The sequence below is a fragment of the Arvicanthis niloticus genome, chromosome 24, assembly GCF_011762505.2.
Source record: "Arvicanthis niloticus isolate mArvNil1 chromosome 24, mArvNil1.pat.X, whole genome shotgun sequence".
Classification (NCBI taxonomy): domain Eukaryota; kingdom Metazoa; phylum Chordata; class Mammalia; order Rodentia; family Muridae; genus Arvicanthis; species Arvicanthis niloticus.
In genome coordinates this window covers 29,931,554-29,957,771 of record NC_133432.1, presented here as the reverse complement: position 1 = coordinate 29,957,771, position 26,218 = coordinate 29,931,554, and the positions used below count along the sequence as shown (strand labels likewise).

The 26,218-nt window shown below is 49.2% G+C and overlaps 1 protein-coding gene across 1 annotated transcript in view; it reads right to left on the bottom strand.

The window, feature by feature from the left end:
* Dnaaf5 (dynein axonemal assembly factor 5) overlaps positions 1 to 26,218 on the bottom strand; it is a 38,950-nt gene that overhangs the window by 9,938 nt on the left and 2,794 nt on the right. The window contains exons 4-10 of the mRNA XM_076923433.1: positions 25,806 to 25,924; positions 17,022 to 17,254; positions 15,604 to 15,816; positions 12,055 to 12,198; positions 8,089 to 8,257; positions 4,178 to 4,325; positions 273 to 423 (exon numbers count right to left, since the gene is read on the bottom strand). Of these exons, the coding sequence (XP_076779548.1) occupies positions 273 to 423; positions 4,178 to 4,325; positions 8,089 to 8,257; positions 12,055 to 12,198; positions 15,604 to 15,816; positions 17,022 to 17,254; positions 25,806 to 25,924 (1,177 nt within the window). The remainder of the gene's footprint in view (positions 1 to 272; positions 424 to 4,177; positions 4,326 to 8,088; positions 8,258 to 12,054; positions 12,199 to 15,603; positions 15,817 to 17,021; positions 17,255 to 25,805; positions 25,925 to 26,218) is intronic.

The window sequence follows — 26,218 nt, the reverse complement described above, 5'->3', positions numbered from 1 at the left end:
CATACCATGATGGACTGTGACCTTACCTGTGACCTGGTATAACCCTTTTCTCTTTTGAGTTGCTTTTGTTAGGGTATTGTATCACAGCAACAGGACAAGAAACTAAAACAGTTTGTAAACCTAAGGCAGAGACCAGATCCCAGATCCTTCAAGGAGATGGAGCCTGTGACAACCAGGCACTAGGACCTCAGCCCTTGAGAGCTTTCCTTGCTCACTGAAAGACACAGTTCTGAAGGTCACATGGACAAACAACTGGTCACAGCTGTCCTTACCTGCTTGGCTGATAAGATGTCACTACTGATGAGTGCCCACAGACAGGATATGGCGGCCGTCCGGATGGCTGCAGCTGTCCTCCCTGCATGCCACTGCAGGCTGGGGGCTAGGATGTCACTTATTACCATATCTAGGTAGCCATGGAACTGTCTGGAACAAGAGGGCAAGTGAGGAAGCACACACAGACTACTCTGAAGAACATGCTCCAGTCTGGGAATGGAACTGGCCCTGACCCTGTGCCCCTCCACAAGAGGACCCTTGTGAAGTGACTTGGTAAGGTGGTGGGTGGGTGTGGGGTGGGGGACCCTGTGCTCAAGTGCTGCACCAACCATGATCAGCTATGTGGGTCACATGGCGCCTCTGTCACCATCCATTGAACCTGCCATCTGTATCATTAAAACAAAGAAAGCAAGAAATAAGGGCTGGGTGTGGTGGTGCATGCCTTTAATCCCAGCACTAGAGAGGCAGAAGGATCTCTGTGAGTTCAAGGCCAGCCTGGTCTACAGAGTGAGTTCCAGGACAGCCAGGGCTACACAGAGAAGCCCTGTCCCAAAAACCAAGAAAAGCAAAAATGAAGTAACATGGGGCCGGAGATGACCTGGTGCTCAAGAGCACTTGCTGTGCTGGGTGGTGGAGGCGCACGCCTTTAATCCCAGCACTTGGGAGGCAGAGGCAGGCGGATTTCTGAGTTCGAGGCCAGCCTGGTCTACAGAGTGAGTTCCAGGACAGCCAGGGCTACACAGAGAAATCCTGTCTTGAAAAAAAAAAAAAAAAAAAAAAAGCACTTGCTGCTCTTCTAGAGGACCTGAGTTTTGTTCCTAGGAACCATGAGGTAGCTCACAACCTCGTGACCACAGCTTCAGGGAAACCTCTTCAGGCATCTGCACGCACACAAAACGTCTTTTATTATTATGTTTTAAAGACAAAACAAATGCTTCTAAACCAAAACCTCTCATACGGAAGATGCCAGCAAGTCTTGCTAACGTGAGGCTACGTGAAGCAGAGCTGTCTGTCAGGCCCTGTCTAACAGAGTGCTCAGGGCTTCACCCTGCACAGAGAGCAGACAGTCTGCCAGTTGCTCAGGACTTCTCTAACCACCATTGCTGGTCCATAATCTACTTTCATTTTTAATTTAAAAAGGTGGGATCTATGTAGCTCAGGCTGGACTCAAATTTCTATGTAGGGCTGGAGACGGCTCAGTGGTTAAGAGCACTGACTGCTTTTCTGGAGGTCCTGAGTTCAATTCCCAGGACCCACATGCTGGCTCACAACCATCTGTAATGGGATCTGATGCCCTCTTCTGGTGTGTCAGAGAGCAATGGTGTACACATATACACAAAACAAATAAATAAATCTTTAAAATCTTCAATGTCTTATTCTCCTGCCTGAGTGCGGAAACTACAGGCATATCTACCACACCCAACTGGTACAAGGCGGGGACTGAGCCCTATATGCTGGGCAAGCACTCTCCCAACTGAGCTATACCTCAAGTGTTTGAGACGAGGTCTTGTTATATAGTCTAGGCTCGCCTGAAATACCCAATCCCCGCCTCCACTTCCTGAGTGCTGGGATTACAGGAATCACCACTCTTGGTTTATGCAGTTGTTGGAGATGGAAGCCAAGGCCTCCTGTGAGCTAGAGAAGCATTCTCCCAGCTGAGCCACAGTCTTAGGCTTTAGGCCATGATTTTGTTTTCTAATTCTGCATTACATTTTATTTATGTATTGTATGCGTGGTTGGGGTGTGGTACATGTCCACAGTGTACACATGCAAGTCAGAGGACAATTCCCAGGAGTTGGCTTCCTCCTCCCACCGTGTGGTCCTGAGGACTGAGCTCAGGTCGTCAGGTCTGGAAGCAAATGCCTTTACTCACTGAATCATCCCAATGGGCCCTAATCCAGAACTTTTACATGAAATTATACTTCAAGGCTACCAAAAGAACTGAAGCAAAGGCAGTGGCTTGGGTAGAGCTTTCTGTAGTTCCCTCCTGCTCCCTCACAGGCATCTCTATAGTTCAGCGGGAGTGCGAAGCAATGGTGGGGGCTGTGTGGCGGGTGGGATGCTGTGGCACTACCACTCTGGTTTGCTGGGAGAGCCTTCTCTTAAGTAGAGAATCCTGACTCCCTGCCAGAGATGACATCCTTAGACTGAGCCTCGACTGGACAACCAACCTTTCACTCTTATCATTTTGTGATTGATAAACCAAGACCACATGTTTTGTGCTGACTAGTTTTATGTTATTTAACACAAATGACATTCAGCTGAGAGATCATGACTAAGGGGATCATGACTGATGTAGGCAAGCCTGCAGGGCATTGTCTTAATTAGTGGCTGACATGGGAGGAACCCGCCCACTGTGGGTGGGACCACCACTGGGCTGGTGGCCCTGGTGTTATAACACAGCAGGCAGAGCAAGCCAAGAAGTAGCTAGTAAGCAGCCCTCCTCCATGACCTCTCCATCAGCTCCAGGTTTCTGCCCTGACCTCCCTCAGTGATGGACTGTCACCTAGAAGTAAAAGTGAAATAAACTCCTCTTTTGGTCATGGTATTCCGTCACGGCAACAGAAACTATAAGACAATGCTATTTTCAAACTGTCCCCACCCAAACAGTAGCAATCTCTCACTCAGTAACTCATCTGCATAATTGGATTCTCTAGACTGACTTGATCCCTGGAGAGGTCTGAAGTGTGTCACTGGGAACCTGGCCCAAACCCGGCAGCTGCGTTTGTGGGTCAGGGGTGGCATTGTTCCTCAGCACGCTGGGTGTGTGGAAAAGGCTACAGCCTGGTGGCAGCCCAGTCATTCACTCATTCCATTCCTGTGTGCACGTCTGCTCGATGGCCTGCTGCCAAAGACGCTCATTAATACCTTTTTATGGTCCCCTTTCAGCCCTGAGGTTTTTTAGATAGCAGGAAACAGAATTTCCTGCAGTGTGTGAGGCTGGCAGTCAGCCCACAGTAAGAGTGCACTCAAAGGAGAAAGGTTAGAATGAGCAACTCAGAGGAACTTTGTAGTTTGCTGACCACACTTCATGGTGACAGTTTTTTTTTTTTTTTTTTTTTTTTTTGGGGGGGGGGGGTTTGGTGTGTGTGTGTGTGTGTGTGTGTGTGTGTGTGTGTGTGTGTGTGGTATCCCAGGGGCTAACTCAGGTCTCCATCTGCAAGACTCAGGCTGTCAAGGGTGGTCAGGATTGGGAGGTCCCAGAATGATTTGAATCTTATTCTGTTCAATGAACCAAGGAAGGCATTGAGCATGTATATATGTGTGTGTATACGTGCGTGTATGTATGTGGTTACATATGTGTGTGTATAGGTGCGCGTATGTATGTGGTCTTCTTTCCAGGGCAGCTCTGATTTTCTATACACATCAGCTCCTCACTCTACCTTCCTCTCCCAGGATGAGCGAGCTGGTCTTGGCTTGCTTCCCTCCTCCCCTGAGAGCCTGTTCTTTCCTAAACTCTTTGTTCCACTTTCCCTTTACTTCAAAGCCATAAAATTGGAGGCTCTTAGGTTGCAGAGCTGCCTCTGAGCTTTTCTGAGATAACAGAAGCTACCCTTAAGCCTTTGCCATCAATGCTAATTCAGTCAGGTCTGTTCCGTCTGAAAGGTGCCAAAAGGCTTTTAAAACAGAACAGCGAAACAGAAGCCATTAATAGTTAATGTGCCCTAAAACTTTCTCATTCATTGGAATTTTAATGACTCCCCTAAAGTGACTTTGATTTACTGTCTGTGTCTCTGTGGTGCACTCACCAAGATCACTGTTTACCTAGTGGGATGGATTCTAGAGACACAGACCACCAAGAAGCCTATACCTTGGACCTTGGGGGCCCTGCCCAGGGCAGCGTGGGAAGCTCCAGCCAACACTTATGCGGGCTGTCCACAGACCTGAGTGAGGGCTGACCTACCCCTGAGAGTCGATAGTGTCCTTAGGCCTCAGCAGCATCGCGGACAGGACAGAGAAGAGCTTCAGGCGCATGTGTGGGTCCGTGGTGGGCTGGAGACAGGCCCTGAGTGCGGGCATCACGTGCTGCAGAGCTTCTCCCACAGCCGGGCCTAGGAAAGGGAAAAGGGGCTGCTGTAAGTTGATGGCTTCCCAGGCCTCACTGCTAGGGTAGGAGACAGACCAGGGACAGGAGTGCTGGGGAAGGCGCCCTGCAAGCCACAGTGCCATGGCTCCCCTTCCTGACATCTGCTCTCCCAGCTGCTGAGGACACTAACAAACGATTATCTCCAGTACACCCCCAATCACGTGACCAAGATCTCCAGCACCCCCCATCATGTGACCAAGATCTCCAGTATTCCCCCCATCAGGTGACCAAGACACAAATCCAGCTTCTCTTTTCAATTCCTAAATTCTTTCTTAAAAAAAAAAAAATTACTTCAGGAGGCTAGAGAGATGACTCACAGGCTGCACTGGCTGTTCTTCCAAAGGTTCTGAGTTCAATTCCCAGCAAGTACACGGTGGGTCACAACCATCTGTAATGAGATCTGGTGCCCTCTTCTGGCCTGCAGGCACACATGCAGGCAGAACACTACATGTAATAAATAAATCTTTTAAAAAATGACTTCACTATTTTTAATACTGTGCACGTGTGCCTGAAGATGTGTGCAGAGCTGCAGTATCAGGCCAGAAGCAATGACCTCCCTAGAGTTGGAGTCACAGTGGTTATGAGCCATATGACATGGGTGCTAGGAGCCAAGCCTCAAGACCTCTGCAAGAGTAACAAGAGGTCTTAATGGCTGAACCATTTCTCCAGCCCCCCTTTTCTTTTGACAGAGGATTTAGACTGGCCCTGAACTTGAGAGAATATCTCAGCCTCCAATTGTTCCTTAGTGATCATCCACTTCTTGTTTTGAGGCACGGCCTCTCATGGGCCTGAGATTTAATGATTAGGCTGGGCTGGCTTGCCACTGAGCCCCAGAGATTGATCTGTCTCTACCTCTCCAAGGGCCAAGATTGTATCATCATGGGGAAACACATCTTTAATTCTGGCAAGTAGGAGGCAGAGGCAGGTGGATCTCTGAGTCCAAGGCCAGTCTGATCTACAAAAACAATTCCAGTAGTGCCAGAGCTACACAGTCTACACTTGAAAAACAAAATAAAACAAACAAACAAACCAACAAAATGCCTGGCATTTTACAAGAGCCTGGGATGGTCCTCAACGAAGGCCCACTCATTCAAACTCCTGAAACTAAAGTCAAGAGACAGCTAAAAAAAAGGCACCAAAAGCACTCATTCAAAGCATGCCCAGCGTCTGCTCAAGCCTGATCTGATCCCTTCAGCCACCTTTTCCCCCGTCACAAAGACTCCATAAGCAACCTCTTCCTTGAGGGCTCATTGCCTGGTGACGGGAACTAGACAGCCTCTAGAGTTACACATACATGGCTGACTCTCCAGAACACGGATCCAAGCACTTCTCAGATGTGCCCTGCGCCCTAAGCAGGACTTAGTATTTTAGCATAACCCCAGGCACAGTTTGCTAATTCTACAACATGACAACACAGCAAGCCACCCAGATCTCCCATTTCAAAATGCAGTTTCTCAAACCCCTGTAGGTCCAGTGTCTGTAAAGTGGCATTGGAGGCTTAAGGAGGCAGCAGCGCTGTCCACCTGCAGCGGTGTGGGTCTGAGGAGAAGGGAAACAAAAATGGCAGTGGAAAAGCAGCTGCTGGCCTGAAGAGACAAGCAGGGTCCCTCCAGCATGGACGAGCACCACAGGTCTGCTACAAGCAGCACAGACAAGTGCCAGGGTTTGCTGAGACTGTTAACATCAAAGGACAGACGTCTGGACACCTGCGAGTGACGAGCCAGCACTCAGAATAAAGTCAAGTGCTCAGGCTGGAGTTTCATTCACAAAGGAGGAAAGAGAACGGATGCAGGAGAGTCAACTTCAGTGAGAAGCAAACTGTCAAGAAAATACCCAGAGTGAGGGGTTGGGCCATCCATCTGTGGTTAGAGTGCCTACCCAGCACACTTAGGGTCCTGGATTACGGCCCAGGACTGCATAAAGCAGGCATGAGTGTGGAAACCTGTAACCCCAGTACTTAGGAGACAGGAGGCAGGAGGAAGGCTTCAGGTTCACTCTTGGCTACACAGCCAAGTCTCAGCTACACGAGACCCAGGCTTCAAAACTAAACAAGTCTACCCCAAGAAATGTGCTCCAGTGCAGGTCCAGCTCTTCCCGGGGCTGGGGACTGGAAACAGGGAACAGAGCTGCACCCTCAGCTCCTGGCTAGAGACCTGGGTATGCTCTGCCATTGCTCAGATCAGCCAAGTGTGCTCTCAGTGCTCTGCTCTGACAGGCAGCCCCTGCTGCTGTGCCAACAGTGACAGGAACAGGAGCAGCTGCCACCCTAAGTGAGTCCTTGTGCTTCTGGTCTTACATCTCAGCAAGTCAAACAGAAAGCCTCAAAGGCTCCCGACATCCCACCTTCCAGACACTGAGTAGGTCCAGGAGCTTAGGGGCCAGAGAGTGTGGGAAATGGCCCCAGAGTGAGCTGGGCCAATCAGAAAGGAGAACCACATTGACTGTGGCAGAACTGGAGGCCACAGGAGGGCACTCACCAAGCCACACTGAAAGTACAACAACGCCCCTATTTGCAGCCAGGCTGAGTACACAGGACCCCGCTGCTGACCACCCAGGAGGAAACGGTACTGAGTCCTGAAGGATGTGGTAGAACCTTCCCATGATACAGGCCCACAGGGCCAGGAGTAACCCCATCCAGCAAGGCAGGTCCTGTCAGGGAGTAGAATGGCCTGTATTTTCTTGTGTGGGCATATACACATGGAAGCCAGAGTTTGACATCAAGCGTCCTCCTCAAGTGCTCCTCACTTCATTTTGGAAACAAATTCTCACTGCAGCCAGGGCTCCCCGAGTCACCTAGATTAGCTGGCTGCCAGCAGGTCCCAAGGATCCTCCTGTCTCTGCCTCCCCAGTGCCAGGGTTACAGGAACATGATACTGTGCCGGGCCTTTAAATTTGATGTGTATGTATGACTGCCTGAATGTATGTGCAGTGTGTGGTGTGTGTGTGTATTTGGTACCAGTATGCAGAGATCAGAAGAGGGCATTAGATCACCAGGTACTGGAGTTAGAGACAGCTACGAGCCACCACGTGGGTGCTGGGGACCAATCTTATATCCTCTGCAAGAGCAGCAGGCACTCTTTAATTGCTGAGCCATCTCTCCAATGCCACACCTGACATTTTATGACGGGCTCTGGGGATTAGACTCAGATCCTCATGCTTGTTCAAGAAGCACCTGACTGAGCCATCTCTTCAGTCCTATAGGTGCCACTTCTGCCTTCTGATCTGCCCATATTCTAAAACACCGCAGAAAATTATGCCTTCTGGCATATGCACAGAGATGTGCCATGCTGGATGGCTGGAGCATGGCAAGGGGGCTATGCCTCTTGTATCTACAGCCTCTCCTCCCCAGAGCTCAGGGTTCAAGTGTGATTTGTGAAGGGGCTGCACCTCTTGGCATTAAAAATGTTAAAAGACAGAGTAAAAATAAAACCCACTAAGGGTTCTAAAGCAACGCTTCTCACTTCCACAAGAGCCTGTGGCTGGAGATGCTGAATTTCACTGTAAAATAGATGTATTGAAAGAACAAGCTGTAAAAGAAGCACACCCTATTTTCAAGGCTTACCGTGGAAGACATTTCTCCTGGGTTCAGTGGCTTATGCTTGTGACCCAGCATGTGGGAAGACAAGACAGGAGCAGACCTGGTTTGATGCCATCCTGAGCTATGCAACAGGACCCTGTCACACTAACGATAACTATGTCGGGGTGCAGGTCAGTGCCCTGCTGCTCACCTGCCTGGGTGAGGAGCACAATGAACTTCAGCAGCTGCACAGAGTGCACTGTCCACTCGCCGTGCGAGGCTGTCAGCCGCTCCAGGAGTGCACCCACATGCTTGCGGTAGAGATCCTGACTGCTGGGGATATCCTCCACCTCAGCCAGTGTATCCATGGTCTTCTGAGCCTAGAAGAGGGTATACAAAGGTTGGGACCAGACTCACTTTTAAATTAAATGTAACTCTTTTTTTTGGCTGAGTGATGGCGGTGGCAGCTCATGCCTTTAATTGCAGCTCTTGGGAGCAGAGGCAGGTGGATCTCTGAGTTTGAGCCCAGCATGGTCTATAGTTAGTTTCGGGATAGCCAGGACTACATAGAGAAACCCTGTCTCAAAAACAAAACAAAACAAAACGAAACAAAACAAAAACCAACCAAAAAACAAAAAACCAAAACAACAAGAAAAGGTTTTTTGAGACAGGATTTCATGTAGTCTGGCTGGCCAAGATGAACTCAAATTCTGAATCCTCCTGCTTCTAACTTGAGTGTAGGGATTACAGGCATGTGCTAGTATAGTTTTATGCTGTATCATACTAGGTAAATACTCTACTAGCTGAGTTACAGCCCCAACTTTAGAGTCCAGTTGTTCTTTTCCAGGGCTACATTTACTGATGTTCTTTTCAGGGACGAGGGTATGCAGGCCACCATGCCGTGCATGTGTCAACGTCAGAAGATGACGCAAAGGAGTCAGCTCTCTTCTTCCACCACTTGGATTCCAGGGATCAAACTCAAGTTGTCAGGCTTGGTGGCAAGCAACTTTATATGATAAGCCATCTCACTGGCCCTCTAGAGGCTTTATTTATTTAAAAAGCTTTATTTATTTATTTATTTATTTATTTATTTATTTATTTATTTCGTGTATGAGTACACTGTAGCTGTCTTCAAACACACCAGAAGAGGGCATCAGATCTCATTACAGATGGTTGTGAGCCACCAGGTGGCTGCTGGGAATTGAACTCAGGACCTCTGGAAGAGCAGTTTGTGCTCTCCAGCCCCATTTTTCATACACCCAGCTTGGAATCTACTTTTTAAAGCTTACCATTCCTGGGAATTCTCTTGTCATGTGAGGTCTAAGAAAAGAACATTAGTAAATGTAAATGAAAAGAACACTGGACTCTACAGAAAACATCAGCTAAACAGAAACATCTGACCAGGAGGTAGGGGCCCGCAGTGGGGCTACATCAGGGCTGATGCCCTCCCCACAACACTTTCTGCCTCTGTCAGTGCTGTGTCTACAGCAGGTAATAACAGACACAAACCATCCAGTCAGCCACCCAAGAAGCACAGCTCATTTGTGTGTGTCTACGAACCCATGAGCAAGCATGTTTATACATGCATGTGTCTCCTGAAAGCTGCTCAGAGGCTAAGCTAACAGGGACTTGACCACATGTGAACAAGGGGCAAAGTAGTTTTAAAGATGGGGCTGGGGGCAGAGCAGAAGGCTTGCTCAGTCATTTGTAAGCATGAAGCCCTGAATTTGGCCTTAAGAATCCATGAGAAGCCAGGCATGGTGGTATATGCCTGTAATCTCAGCAATGAAGAGGCAGAGATGGAGTGGGTGTGCTGGTCCTTAGGGCTTGCTGGCTGGCCTGGCCTCTTTAGTGAGCCAGTAAAAGACTGTCAGAGAGGCAGATAGGTAGGGCTGGAGAGATGGCTCAGCAATTAAGAGCAGGACTCAAACTTAGTTCCCAGCATTCACGATGAACAGGTCATATCCACAACTTTAAAAAAAAGTTTTAAAAAAGATTTATTTTATATATGTAAGTACACTGTAGCTGTCTTCAGACACACCAGAAGAGGGCATCAGATCCCATTACAGATGGTTGTGAGCCACCAGGTGGTTGCTGGGAATTGAACTTAGGACCTCTGAAGAGCAGAGCCATCTCTCCAGCTTCCGTTTGACAACTCTTAACTCCATGGAATCTGAAGCTCTTGTCCATCTAGGCACTGCACTCATGTACACACACACAAATCGAAAAATCTTTCAAAAGTAAAATGGAAGGCAAAGAAAAACTCTAGATAATGCTAGAAGAATGGCATTGGCATCGTACACACACACACACACTCACGTGCATGCACACATGCTTGCATGCACATTGTGCACATAAAAAAAAAAAAAAACTGTTACTATTATAGATAACTCTGGCAGGAAGATTAAGAGTTCAAAGTCAGCCTGCACTACACAGAAAGACCTTGTTTAATAAAAAGTCCAGCTGGGCGTGGTGGTGCACGACTTTAATCCCAGCACTCAGGAGGCAGAGGCAGGCAGATCTCTATGAGTTTGAGTTCAGGACTGGTCTACAAAGAGAGTTAGTTCCAGGACAGGCAGGGAGAAACCGTGTGTCAAAAAACCAACCAAACAAACAAAAAACTAAAACAAACAAAACAAACACAAAAACCCATGTCTGGAGAGATGGCCCAGTGGCTAAGACCATGTATAGCTAGCTCTCTTGTAGATGTCCCATGTCGGGGGCTCACGGCCATCTGTTACTACAGTTCTTGGGGATCTGATGTTTCTGGTCTCTCAGGACACATGTGGTCATGCCCAAAAACAAACACATACGTATACAATTAAAAAAAACCCAAAACCCCAAACAAAGTAAAAGCCCTGAGACAACTGAGGGAAGAGGGCTGGGAACAGGCACAGTGTAGTGCGTGCAAATGAGAGCCTGTGGCCCCACCCCCAGCTACGAACAAAACTCCACTCTCACACAAACACAACAAAGCCACCACCCAAATCTCCCAAACTGTAAAACAACGGTCACTGAAGGCTGCCTGCACTTTGCCCGCTTAGCTCTCCTACCCAGACCAGATCTCAAGGTAAAAATTACTTGCTGGCTTCTCTGGAACCCAGCACAAAGGTTAGTGGTGGCAGAAGGATTGAATCCACTAGGCAGCCCCTGACATTCCCCAGGGCAGTGGGTTTGGCTTCCTTCCTGTGGCCTGCAGGCACAGCCTTGCTGGAACTCATAGTCCTGTCAGTGACAAGCTGTCTTTGATGACGTATGACACATACCCTCTGCAAAGATTTCTTCAGAGAAGAATCTGAATGAGAAAGTATCCAACAAGAGAGGAAAAGGCCCCTCAGGCAGGACTCCACAGGCTAGCTAATCCTCCTGCAGGCCGGCCCAGGAGGGTGGCTGAACGCCTTGCTCTGGGCTCACCCTGAAGCAGTAGCACCTGGCCCCAGATGGTTACTGGCTCACAGGGATTATATGTTAAAGAGATGTGTGTGTTGAGTGCACATGGAGAACAGAGGTTGACACTCAGTGTCTACTTCAGTCACTCTCCACCTTATTTTGTGAGACAGAAGTTTGCCTTCAGAAGTTCAGGGGTGCCTGGCAGTGGTGGCGCATCTTTAATCCTCTGAGTTCGAGGCCAGCCTGGTCTACAGAATGAGTTCTAGGACAGCCAGGGCTATTCAGAGAAACCCTGTCTCGAAAAAACAAAACAAAACAAAACAAACAAACAAACAAAAGAAGTTCAAGGGTAGCCTGGGCTACATAAGGCCATCTTAAAAGAAAAAAAAACCCAAACCAAAAAAAAAAAAAAAAAAAAAAAAAAAAAAAAACCAAAAGAATATAAAGCTTAAATGCAGAGTCAAGAGGACAGAAACAACCGCAGGACTGTGCCCCAGGCCAGCCTCCAGCCTTCTCTAGCCACAGCTTTTGGCTGAACAGGAACATTTTGAAGCACCAAGAGATTAGCGGGAAGGGCAGCGCAGGTCTGTCCAGCGTCCCACTATTACACAGCCTTCACTCCCTGGAGGCCACCTTGTGAGAGACGCCTTTTAAATATTCCGAATTCATTTCACTTTTGCTACTCAAGCCCGCCTTAGGTCTGAAACGCAACCATGCTGGAGACTGACAGAAGACAACCACATCTCCTGTGGAAAGAGATTGTAGCTGCAGGGTGCTGTGCCCTTACCTTCTTCTCAAGACCCACGGCATCTGAGACTGCCATTATTGTCACTAGCACCTCCAAGAGCTGCAGGCTGGCAGCACGACAGTCTTCCCGACACACAGACAGCAGAGCCTGCACACACAGCAGAAGATGCTCCAGGTAGAGACTCTGGAAGACAACAGTGGGAGTCAGCACTCTCCCTCCACAGCCCACTGTCAGTGTGGTACCCATGCATGCAGCAATCTGAAGGCTGCAGGCCCTGACCTGAGCACAACCACTGAGAAGGGCACAGTGGGCCAGCAGGGAAGCTACGGAGGAATTAAGAATACATATTGTGGGCCAGGGGACGTTGTGGGGTAGCCTTAAACCCAGTGCTTGGGAAGTAGAGGCCAGCCTGATCTACAAGTGAGTTCCAGGACAGCCAGAGTTGTACAGGGAAACCCTGTCTCAAAACCACAACAACAACAACAAAAAACAAAACAAAGAATACACACTGTGAATGTTCACTCCTATCTTAAAACTTAAAACTGCCATTCGTATTTATTCTGTGCTCTGTGGAACCTGTGAAACAGACACGGGATAAGAATGAGAAAGGACACACATGCAGAAAAGCAGCCTGTGGAACTTCTGCCTTCCTGGGTGAGAACCCAGGGGTGCGAGTGAGTGCAGTCTCCTGTTCCGGATACTCTGGCTGGCACACCTGTTCCTACACCACTTTCTAGCCTAGGGACTGGGCTGTTTCCTTCCCCAGCTTCCCTGATTGCTGTATAACCCAGCCATTTTGAATACGCTGGCCTCTTGCTTAGCCTCTAGGTCTCCTGGCTTGCTCTCTTCCCCCCTTTCTCACAAGGCCTACTTCAGTCTGCCAGGAAATGTTCATGGGCTGCCCCAGCTCTCTCTGCCTCTGCTCTCCCTTTAACTACAACAAAACCTCAGCCCCTTAGGAGAGGTCCTGTCCTCTTTTCCTTTCCCTTTTTTCATTTTTAGGCCTGTTATCTAAGGATCAGGAAGGTGGAGGCAGGGGAATCAAGAATTCAAGGCCAAACTCAGCTACCTAGTTAAGGTTCTACATAGGCTACACAAGACTGTCTCACAAAACAAAACAAAATAAAACAAAACCAACAAAAACCTCAACCAACCAACCTCCTAAACCTCACACTGAACAACTCTGTGACACTCCCATGCTGAAATGACCGAATGTCTTGGATCCACTTTAAAATGGTTTGCACCTCAGAAAAAGCACAAGCTTTCTAACAGATGTAGATGCAGAGGGTGAAGCTGCACATCCCTGGCTCCCCCTGGCTTCAGGCACATTTCCTATGGACCCATGGCTGGGTGGCCAGTAGGACCCTGTGAAGTACTCGCAGCAAGCTGCAGGAAGGCAGAAATCCCACAGGCTCTTTCTGCATTCATGTTCTTTGTTATTCCTCTGCCTTGTCTGTTCCACAGAGCACAGAATAAACAGGAATGGCAGTGACAGACAAGTCATAACTAGGCCATAAATAAAAGCTCACATACTTACACACCAGCCCTCAAACAAGTTAGTTTACCTGCTGAGAAATCTTACCAGCCCCCAGTTTGTTTTTAAAGAGGTTCTTATCATGTTTTGTGACCACAAGATATCCAACATCCCAAACAACTTAACATGAAGTGGGGAGGGAGGCACTGTGGAGCTGTCAACTTCTAAGTCCAAGGGCCTTGAGCCCACCGAAATACCTCTGTCCTTTCTTGCTAATAATTCAGATCTGGCAAGAAGAAAGTAATGTGTCTATCCCAGGTTTCTCTGATGCCTAGAGTTCCTGGACTGAGGAGGAGAACACGCTAACACACTGGAAGGAGAAGGTGTTCTTGAGTCCTGTGCTCTCACGCTTTGTCAGTCTCCTCTCGGCTGAGCAATGGTCAATGCTAACAATCTACCCTTGGAGAGGATCCAAGTTTAGTTCCTGCATCCTTGTTCAGTGGCTCACACTCACCGGTAACACCGGTAACTCTAGGGGATTCCTAGCCCTCTTCTGGACTCCATGGCACCTGCACTCATGTGTACATAGACATGTACAAAGCAAAATACATCTTAAAAAAGAAATCAACCCCCTTTGCTACAAGGCTGGATAGAAACTATCCTGTTAGCTAAGAGCCAGCACAAACAAGCCTGGCAGGCCAGGAAATCTACATTCTCTGGAAGCGACACTAAGAAATCAAGTGGCCACAATTCCCTTGCTGTCAAGTTTGTAAAAGATGTAGAAATACCTCCTCAAGACTTGAAGCCACACCTTCCAGAGGGGGAATGTTCTGTTTCCAGGGAAACACGCAGCTGACAGATTGGCAGTTTATCTAGCTGAGTTTTGGGAAACATGGTCACCTAGTGCTAAGTGCATGAGCACAGTCCTTCCTCACTCCTTCCCAAGACTCCAGCCCTATTCCCAAGGAGTTCCCTTAGTCTTTTATTATTTAAAAATAAAACGTCTTAGTTTCCTCCTCTTTTTTTTTTTTTCCATTAAGGTAGAGCCTCACTATGTAGCCCAAGTTGTTCTTGAACCTGTGATCCTCCAACCTCCCAAATGCTGGAATTACAAGTGTATGGGCTGAATGAGAAATGCCCCCATAGGCCCATAGACTTCATTCAACACCTGGAGCCCAGTTGGTGGAGCTGCTGGGAACGGGTTAGGAGGTGTGGCCTTGTTGGAGGAGGTGGGTCACTGGGGGTGCCATGCCTGCCTGTGGCCATGCTTCCTGTCATGATGTCCATGGACCCTCTGAAATCTAAAGTCCCCCACTACTGTCTATTGTAAATTGCCTTGGTCATGGTGTTCCAGCACTAACAAAGTAACTAAGGCACCAGGTGTCTGACACCACACCTACAGGTCTCACTATGAAACAGAAATGGCTGCACAGAGCACCAGTGCTGGCATCTGTCAGTCAGTGCTTATCCCTCCAGTCCAGCTTTCCAGAGCTGAGACATCTCTGGGTGCACTGAAGCCTAAAGAGGTATGCTGGCCAGTGAGCAGAACCGAGTCTCCCAATAGGAGGATCAGGGTACTGGAGGAGAAGGTATGCCTAACGCACTCTAACACAGCAACCTTCATTTTGCCCTCAGTAGAAACAAGCAGAACATATTCCAGTGGTAAAGTCCAGGCTAGGCTGCTCTGGTTCAGTTTAAAGCAAACCTGTCTGTCAGGTTACAAGTGGCTACTTCAAAGAATTCAAGTGCTGGGTGACATGGACATCTGAGGATGTGCTGTTCACACCAATGATGTGGTGTGTAGTTCATCTCCAGGGTAGGACCCAGGACACCCTTAGACCCATGTCCCTGACCTATGACTATCCACAGCAGCAAGGCCAGCTGGACTCTCCTGGGAGATGGATGTATCCCAAGCGGCCCAAGCCACTGACACTAACAAGAGGACATCTTAATTTAAATGGCTACCTGTTGTAGGTGGCCACAGGACTGAGTAAGGGCTGCTGACACGGGCATCCGGGTGTGCTGCTGCCTGTGCTAGCCAGCAGCAGCAGTTACACTCAGAGACGGCCAGCACCAGGATACCCTGATGCCCACCCTTCCAGACACCCACTTACATTCTCAGACCCCTGGCAGAGGTGCTCCTGGGCCAGCTCTGTGGCTATGACCTTGAGGTGTGGCTGCAGGGCATTCCGGGGGCAACCACGGATGACAGAAGCGAGGATCAAGAGGCCAGAGGCAGAGGGTGTTTTCTTCAGCATGGCTAGGATCAGTTTCAGAAATACTTCTGGGTTGACGAAGGCGCCAATGAGTTCTGCGGCTCTCACACACTGCAAGAAAGAGGGAAAGACGCAGAGTTCTGGAAACAGGGCCACAGCCAGGGCTCCCACTGGTGACTGGGCTTACGTACCCACAGGGCTTTCTACCTGTCAGAGGGCATGATTTACAGGACCTGCGGGGAAGCATACACACTCCTTTCTCTCATGGGGGAGACCAAGGCAAATAGGACCCAGGATTCTGAAGCCGTGTGTCCAGCTCTCCTGCCTCATTTTACACCAGCAGCCCAGGTGTCTCATTCATACAACCAATGCCTCCACACCCTGGGGAATTCAACAATGGCAAAGACAAGGCTGAGATGCAAAACCATGATGCCAAATGCAGGGCACTGCACCGCCAGCCCCACAGGCCCCTTGCTGCTGTTTCCATTAACAGAATACTCACGGATGACATAACACAGAGCTGGGCAGCAGCGAGGGCTGCCAGGATGGGGCTGGAGTGGCTGGAGAGCCAGCTCTGCACCATGAAGCAGACAGGGGCAGCACACAGGGAAGGCACAGAGCACACGGACACAGCAGCCTGCACATAGCACTTCTCACCAGTCCCTCCCGCTCCTTTATAAACCATATTGAGAGATATAAAATCCTTCATTCTGTCAACAAAACACATGTTCACAAGTTTCATGATAAGGCCCGGGGAGGTAGCTCAGGGAACAATGTGCTTGCTGCACAAGCCTGATGATCAGAGTTCAGACCCCATGAAAAAGGAGAGAAGCCTCCTGTCATCCCAGTACCCAGGAGACAGACACAGGAGACCGTGGAGCAAGCTGGCTAGGTAAGACTAGCTGAATGAGAGCTCCTGGTTCAGTGAGAGACCCTGCAATCAGTGGACAGCAACCGATATCCAGCGTTAAATTTGGGCTTCCATAAGCATGCACACAATTGCACACGTACTCATACAAGCAAGTGCACACACAAGGTCACACTTATGGAAACACACGAACAGACTCCCCCACTTCTCCCCGAGGTTTGTGTGGAAACGCCAGTCTCTTAGACCAACTGCTGACAGCCTGGCCACTGAAAGCAGAGCACTGTTGTACGTGCCCTGTGAACTCAAAGGTGAGACAAAGTGCCTGGAGGCACCACCAGGGCCAGGCCAGTGGCTGAATATGGGAGGTGAGAAGGGCAGGAGGAGGGTGGCTACAGAACTGGTGTCTACAGGGCTGAGAGCTTTGCCACTTGAATGGCAGGACACTCACACTGCTGACCACAGCCTTCTCCTCATCGTTGCAGGCCTGATGCAGGGTTCTGAGGATGATCTCCAGGTGCTGTGTGATGTGGTCCTCTGCATGCAGCAGCAGCACCGGCAGCAGCTGTGCTGCCTTCACCCGAGTCCCCACCACCCAGTCAGTGATATCGTGACAGATGGCAGGAAGCACCTTGGAGAGATTCCTGAAGACCAGCTCTCGGCAGCCCAGGCCAGGACGGCTCTCTAGAGGGGAGAAGACAGGAACCCACAAACACAGCTTCAGGGTCTGCGCAAAGTGGTTAGTCTGACTGACTGACACTCTGAAAGGAGAGCTAGGCTTGGCAACTTGCAACTGCACTGAGGCAGGAGGAAGACTGCTGCAAGTTCAGACCAGCTTGAGTTACACAGTTCCAGGTAATCCTGGGCTGCAGAGTGAGACCCCCGTTTCAAACAAAACAGAAAGAAACACCAGTAAACCAACTAAAATAAAATACCCAAAACCCACCCCCAAAAGAGGAAGAGTGAAGATCACAGTTATAAAGTATCTCTCATCAGGCGGTGGTGACTCACACCTTTAATCTCAGCATACCAGAATCAGAGGCAGGTATCTCTGATTCGAGGCCACCTGGTCTACAGAGTGAGTTCCAGGGCAGCCAGGGCTACACGGAAAAACCCTGTCTCAAAAACAAAACAAAATAAACAAAAAACACAACCCCCCCAAAAAAACAAACAAACAAAAACAAAACAGTAAGGCTATACAGAAGTATGATTACAAGAAACCACAGTGGGACACATCTGCCAATGGTCCCACTGAAATAACCTCAGTGCTGAAATAACCTCAGCTCTGGGGCTCCCCCCGCCCCCATCTAATGGCCCTGCATTCTGCACTAATGTAATCTCTGTCATCTTCCCTCAGTGGATGTGTAGAGCCGACTCTTTCAGAGTCGTCTGTGCTGTGAACACAACAGTTTCCCCATTCTTTTTTTTTTCTCCGAGACAGGGCTTCTCTGTGTAGTCCTGGCTGTCCTGGAACTCACTCTGAAGACCAGGGTGGCCTCGAACTCAGAAATCCGCCTGCCTCTGCCTCCTAAGTGCTGGGATTAAAGGCGTGTGCCACCACTGCCCGGCTACAGTTTCCCCATTCATCTCCTGTGAGCTCAGTCCTGACTTAGGGCTGTTTGAAAGGTGCTGTGCTAAAAACACAAATGGCCGAGAAGCACCTTAAGAAATGCTCAACATCCTTAAGTCATCAGGGAAATGCAAATCAAAACAACACTGAGATACCACCTCACACCAGTCAGAATGGCTAAGATCAAAAATTCAGGTGATAGTAGATGCTGGCGAGGATGACCCAGTACACAGTTACTCGTGAGGTCAGGCATTTCCCTTTCCTGGTGTTTGGATCTATCTTGGCTACCTCCTGCCGTAGGTATGTGCTTGCCTTAGAAGAAAGCACCTGCCTAGCCCCCACAGTGGCGGCGACACTCGACTTCCCTGCCATGCCACAGGCAGCCTTCAAGTTAGCCTGGAAGGATCTGCAGCATCCTCCAGAGGTCCACTTTCCATTTCCCCGATGCCAACAACACCAGGCATGCTTATAGGCTCTGTGCTGTTTGTGTTGCCATCCTGAGTGACGTGTTTCCAAATACTGTCTGTTTAAAAGTTTTGAATTGTTTTTCTTATTGAGTACTGAGAGTTTTCTGTATGTTCAAGTAGTAATTACTTTGGTTTTTTTTTACCTTCTTAACACTGTGAACACTGTGTGTTTGTGTGTGTGTGTGGCATGTGTATATTGCCAGGGACTGAACCTTCAACCTCACGTTTGCTAGGCAAGCGCTCTACCACTGAGCTATACCCCCAGCCCCGCATGCAGGATGCAGGCAGATAGTCTATTACTGAACCGCAGCTCGTCACTGATGGATTCTAGTCAAGTTTTCCTGCTGACCAGCCCCTTACTGGTGGATTGTAGATGAATGTTGTGCCTCTCAGCTACACACCTCAGTCTCTTTGTGAGGCAGGGTTTCAATAAGTTTCCCTCTGAATGCCCTTTATAGCCTAGGACTACACTTATAATTCTCCTGCCTCAGCCTTCAGGCATTTGTCACCAAACCTGGCTAGCCTGCTTTCATGTCACAGAGGAGGACGGGACAGCTCAGCCAGCACTGGCTCTTGGTGTGTGCAGTTGCCAGCATGTAGTTTACAGACACTAAACAGCTCAGCACCCGTGCTGTGCCAATCTCAGCGTCCAGTGGGCATGTGGTCAGAGGCTGTTCTACAGGACAACATGGTGATGCATGCCTCCACTGTGCAGAGCTCTCCCTGGATCCAGGGCACTGGAACCCACAGAATGGTTTGGCACCATGTAGCTCCAGTATTGGGAATCACTGGCCCAGCTGTATCCATTTACTTTTATTGGGATGGTTAAGTATGATTTTTGAGACAGGGTCTAAATATGTTGCCCTGGCTGGCCTCAAGCTCACAGTAATCCTCCTGTCTTCAGCTTTTCCAATACTAGGCTGGCAAACTCCACCATGCCTGGCCACTTTACTTTCTTATAATCACTATAATAAATATCTGTAAACATAATTATCGCAAATCTGACACAAACTTAGATAAATGCTAAAAAACTGAACTGAGTCAAAAGGTATGCATGTTAATGTCCTCAAACGCAAGCTGAGCCATTACTTGGAACCAGGACAAACTAACCTACTCTCCCACAAGCAGGGTACACACTTGGTACCACCTGAAAATGCTTGGTTTTTGCCAGTGGTTTCCCAGGCTTATCACCTAGCTACTTCAGAGCCGGAATCAGAAGGCCCACAAGGTCAAGGTAGTCCAGGCACCTTAGACCCTGTCTAAATATGCCTCGGTTGGCATTGCTTGCTTAGCATGCATGAAGCCCTGGCTCCACTTCCAGTGTCACACAGCGAGGGCACAGCGCCTGTAAACATTTTGGACATGGAAGCAGAGGGAACGAAAGTCAAAGGCCATTCTCAGCTACACTACAGGCTGTTTGAAGCCAGCCTGGGTTACACCTCATAAAGAAAACCAAAAGTACAAGTAAAAAGGAGGCAGGGCTCCGAGGCCTTAGGTTCAATCCCCCGCACTGTAAACAAACAAAAGCCAACTCAGAGATGGCTCCATGGAGAAGTCTGATGATCTGAGTTCCACGCCCACAACCATGTTGGAAAACAGAACAGGGCCGTATGTATACGGTGGCATCTTCTGTGATCCAAGCACTCCTGTGAGAGATGAGAAGCAGAGACAGGGGTCTCCTTCAGAAGCTCTTGGGCCAACTAACGGGAGTAATTAACTCAGCCAAGGGAACGGCAGATCCTGCCTCCAAAACAAGGTGGAAGGCTAGGGTCAACTCCTCGAGGCCGCCTCTGACCATCATGTGTGCCATGCCTTTTGTGTGCCTGTACACTCTCACACATGACTGGTAAATCATTTCTTTTAAACTGTTTATTGTGGGAGTGCATGCCACAGCACACACATGAAGGTCAGAGGGCAGCTTGTGGGAGTCAGTCCTCCCCACCATGTGGGCTCCAGGAATGAAACAGCCAGCAGGCACCTTTTCCTACTCAAGTATCTTGCCAGCCCCACCCCCCCAAAATGTGAAAAACCCAAAGCTAATTCTCAGACCGTACCTATCTGCAAGTAATAATTAACCCTTCCTACACATCCTTATAGACGTTTGTGGTGGTAAAACACCTTGTGATAGCTATTCCTAGTTGTCAACTTAACTACATCTGGAATGAACTACAATCCAAAAATTGAGGCCACACTTGTGGTCCAGATCTTGAGGCTGGAAGACAAAGGCTTCTGACCCAGAACTTGACATGGGATGACACACACTTTTAATCTAGATTTTGAGGCATAGTGGTCATGAAAAGCTGAGGCCCAAGCAAGGCAGTATACATCTTTAATCCCAGGAGACTGAGTTAAAGATCAGCCAGGAACAGAGCAAGTTCCAAATCCAGGTGTGGGGGACACACCTTTAATCCTGGCCATCCCTTCTGCTAGCAGCCTACCTCAGGAGTTGGAAGAAGAAAGACAAACTCTTCTTCCCCTGCTTGCACTTACTTGCCAGCACATCTGCTGGAATCTTCTTCTACAGAAGATCAGCTGAAACACCTAGCCTTGTGGGACTGAGCAACTACTAGATTCTTGGACTTCCCATCCACAGCTGCCCATTGTTGGGTTAGTTGGACTGCAGACTGTAAGTCATCACAATAAATTCTCTTAATACATAGAGATATTCCATAAGTTCTGTGACTCTGGAGAATCCCGACTAATACACCGTTTGAATGTGACGTCCCCCTCATCAACATTGCCAAATGTCAGGATTCAGCTCTGTCCTGGGCTGATGGTGTTACTTTATGACACTGTTTCCTGTGTGCCCATGTTTCCTTCGGGAGGTGGGGGCGCTACTTTGTAAACAGGTTTCTTTCACTCAGCAGGATTCATTCAGGCTGTGAGCCATGTCTGTGCTCTCCCCCTCTTTGGTTGAGGAATGTCCTATCTTGCCACCTCACCTGTATACCTAGTTTCTCCCAAATGGGCACATGTGGGCTGCTTTTCTCTGGAGCTCGAATAGAGACTCTTTCTGGGGAGACAGCTTCATTGCTGTGTAGTGTCCACCTTGGGGTGTGTGGTAACAAACAACACACCTGCCATCCTAAGACACCTCTGTTGCTTTACCATGTCCTTCCGCTGGCTTTCTGCCAGCCACGCTTGTTTCACAGTCTTAAATTCCCATCCACATTTGCTTGTTTACCAGTTGGTTTACAGGCAGACGAGGCCAGTGGTCTTCAAGTCTACAAGTCTGTTAGCACAGGTAAGCAGGGAAGAAGGCCTTAGGGTCCCAGTCTCAATTACTCAAGTCCAAGTCCAGAAGCGCAGAGAGCTCAGCACTGTTCATAAACCTTTGAGGGAATAACTACAACATGATAGCAGACAAAAAGGCAGGAAAAGGCAGCTTAAGCAGGCCACGTCCGCAAGAGATATTAGAGATTTGAGACACAATGGACCCTTCTGTAGAACAACTACGGGCATCTGCAAAGCCAGACACCATGGCAACAGGCAGCCATCCACATAGCTGCCAAAACCAATGGAAAAGATGAGGTCATGTCAGGTCCAGTAAAGCAAAGGGGACTGGAAAAGGACAGGAAGGAAGACTGAAGCTGGCGCAGAGGTCAGAGTTCACAGTTTCAGAGGGTCAGAGATGCTGGGGTTCTGGGAGCAGGGGAATCTGGTTCCCTTCCTCTCCTGGCATCTCACTCTTGTCCACAAAGCCTGTCCTGTGTGCTGCTAAGGCAGAATGACCTGCCCTTGAGAAGAGAAGCTCCCACAGTGGCAGCCAGCTTGCCAGCTGCTTTTCCTCCTCCATTTCTATTCAAGTTGTACCCCAACACCCTGATGGAATGTACACAGGCAGACAGACGGACGGACACAATGATACACATTCAGGCAGACAGATGGATGGGCACAATGACACACAGTCAAAGGAACTCTAATCATTTCCAGACCGGTTTGTTTTGTTTTGTTTTAAAAAAGAAAGAAAGAAAAAAGACCTGTGTCCTCCTGTGCCCAGTGCTTCAGCATGACCGGCAAACAATTCCAGGAGAAAGATATTTCAAAGGAAAACTGCCGATGCCACCATCACTAAAAAACTTGGAACACGCTGTCACCAGAGAGAGCTCTGCCACTGGTGGTTTGCAGGAACTTGAGGACACTTTATTCAGTAAAAGCTGATTTGGAGGCAATGAACTGCAACCTTTCTTGCCGCCCCACTCAGCACTTCATTATAAAAGTGATCTGAGTCCACAGGGTGGCTTGCTGGGTACAGGCTTTTGCCAGGCAAGCCCAATGACCTGAGTTCAATCCCCAGAGCCCTCATAAAGGTAGAAGGAGAGAACCCCATGAAGTTGGTGTACACTCCCTACACTGTCCACAGTCACTAATAAGGTTAAAAAAAAAATAGGTCGAATGGAGATTTAGGTGCTGGAGAGGTGGTTCAGTGGTTAAGAGAGCTTGTGCTCCTGCAGACGACCGGAGTTTGGTTCCCAGCACCCATGCTGAGGAGCTTAAAACTGCCTGTAGCTCCAGTCTAGATATGACGCCCTCTTCTGGATTCTAAGGTCACTGCACCTATGTACACAAATCCATGCTGCCAACACATAACTAAAAATAAAAACAAGGTGGGGGGCTGGAGAGATGGCTCAGAGGTTAGGGGCACTGATTGCTCTTCTAGAGGTCCTGAGTTCAATTCCCATCAACCACATGGTGGCTCACAACCATCTGTAATGGGATCTGATGCCTTCTTCTGGTGTGTCTGAAGACAGCGACGGTGTACTCATGAATAAAATAATTCTTAAAAAAATAAATATAAAATAAACCTAAAAGTAAGGGGCTGGGAAGACTGCTCAGCAGTTGGGAGCACTGGCTGCTCTCACAGAGGACCCGATTTGGGTTCTCAGCACTCACATTGGGTGGCTCACAACTGTGGCCTTCACAGGCACCAAGCACACACATGGTACAGATACACACATGCAGGCTAAGCACTCACACACACAAAATAAAAATAAATCTTAAGTTGAGCATAAACCCTGTGGTAGAGGGCAGAGGTGCTGACATTACTGCCTTTCTGTCCTAGGCAAGGGGAAGCCTGCATTTGATGAAATTGATCCCAGTGGGTGTGGCCACTGGGAACTGTCCGAGTTGTGTGGCTCAGCAGTTTACACTAGCAGGTTGAAGGCCCCTTCAGTGTCAGGAAGAAAGGACATATGTATCTTAGCCACTCATCTGAACTCCTCTGTCCCTATATACTGTTTCAGTGCCTCTTGGGGTGGAAGCAAATCAAGTGCATGCCCACCTAAGAAGCACTGAGGGTCACTGCTAGGAGCAGTGATGGGGCTAAGATTCGACAAGAAGATGCAGTGCCCCAAGCAGAGATGTCTGGCCACAAGACAGCATGACCTGACACCCAGAAAACAGAGTGGCTGCAGCCAGGAAGGCACCAGGGATGACCCAGTGATGGAACCAACCCTTCCGAGTTTCAGACATGTTTTTTTGACAAAGTTCACAAACCCATAGCTCTAACAGGCAGTTTTAGGGATGTAAAGAGTATTTGTATACAGCCCCTTGGACAAGGACAACACAGGTCCCAGGATGGTAGGCAGAGGTCAGGTCCAGGAGTGGGAGGGGCAACAGCAAGAAGGACTAGGGTGAGGGTGTGAGTATAAGTGGTAAGGCCTGATGGACAAACTGCTGCATGATTGTGAAAACCTGAGCTTCCAATCCTAACCCTACACTGGGAACTTCAACGGGAAGTGACAAAGCCCATGAGACCCAGTGCTGTGCTGCTGGCCTGTGACTCAATTCTAAAACCACCCTGCTCAGATGGAGAGTGAGCGCTGAGCAGAAGCCCCTCTTACAGTGCAGAACCACTGAGATCCCTGTAACTACTGCCAGAGACAAGCCTTTGTCCCCAACTCACATCCAAAGGGAGACGTCCAGAATTTGAGCATGGGAAGCTGGTCAGTGCAGAGTAAGAGCATGGCCCCCAAGTCCCTACATTCAAGCCCCTCACTTAGCACAAGTCAAATGTGGTATCTTTGCAAGACAGTCACTGCCTCCCACACTCTCCTTGCCCCTGACAGCAAAATCTGTTACAGTAGAGGTAGGGACTTCCTTGCACTTCAAGGCCAGTCTGTCCTGCAGGCACCACCAGACAGCCTGTCAACCGTGTGGCATGACCTTGGACAGCAAGGGCAGAGCTGCTCGGCTGCTGCACAAAAACCAAGGGACGGGAATGTAGCTCAGTGGCATCACACATGTGAGGCCCTGAGCTTGAAACCGATCATCTCACACACAAAAAAAATAAACACAAACTGCTTCCAGTCCAGTTCTACATCTGGAAAACCGCACTCTCAACCTGAACCATCAAACTGGAAACAAACCCAGCTTACAATGCTGCTGGTACCTTTCTCAGAACTGGAGAGGTTCCCTTCTGCCAGCTTCCCAACAGGGAAGCCCCTCAGGAGCAGAGACTGTGACTGGGGCGGCGCTAACAAGAGGCCTGGACTCAGTATCTCAGCACAACAGAACTCAGGAGCAGCCTCAGCATCACGGCTGTGTCCACAGCCCACCAGATCCCGATCCCTCCTCTGGGCTAGGGGACAGTGCCCGTCACTGGTTACGTTTCTGTTCTTGTCAGGATGTAATCCTGGTTGGTTGTGAGAGATAAGCTTGCCTGAAAACAGAGGAGGTCTCAAAGCCCATGAGACAGCAGGTGGGCTGAGGGAGAGACCTTCCCCACAGCTGAGCTTGCTAGACAGGCACAAACATGGGCTTGAGTTACAATGACGTGAGGATAGCAGGCACTCACAGACATGAGAAGACAAATGCCACTCATCCCTGACCTGCAGGCTTAGTGGGCTCTCAATGAGAGGATGAAGCCTGCCCCCAACTAGGTCCCTGCACATGCTCAGAAGGAACTTGTGGACAGCTGACAACACATCTGGACACTTCTGGGAAGTCCTCCCCTTCTTTAAAAAAGGGCCCAGAGGTGGGAAAAGATCAAGTCCTGAAAGACAGAGGGCAGAGGCTGGTTGCACCTGGGTCTGCGTGCCATCCAGGGAAGGAGGCACCCTTCTCTGTGATCTCCAAACAGGGACCTAGCAAGTACTGGGCCCAGCAGCACCTCAGATGCCAGTGCCTTCTCCAGGGCCAAGAACAAATGCCCATCACGGACGGCCCATCTGCTGTGCCCCTCAGCAGTACCACTCACCATGCTCAGGATAGTTGGGAGGAGGTGGCGAAGCAAAGTCCAGCTTGTCTTTTAGATCTGCCTCGTTCTCCTCCTGCCACTGCAGCCCGACCTTCTCCCAGAGGCTAGTGGCTGTCTGCCTGCAACACAGCAACGCAGGAGTGGCAGTGAGGTCTGGGTGCCGGGAGACCCCTTCCATGAAGGCCCTAACCACAGAAGCCTCAGAGAAACATCTCCCGGGCGGGGGAGAAGGGTTAGGCAACAGGTATCACTTGGCAGGAGTGACCTTCTGACCAGCTCTGACCACATAGTGATAATGCCAGCAGAGGCCTGATGTCCATCTATGGGCCCAACAGGATCTTAATGACTGGAGATAGTTCCTATGACACAGGACCACATAACACACAGAATAAGGGGATGGGCAGACTCTGGGG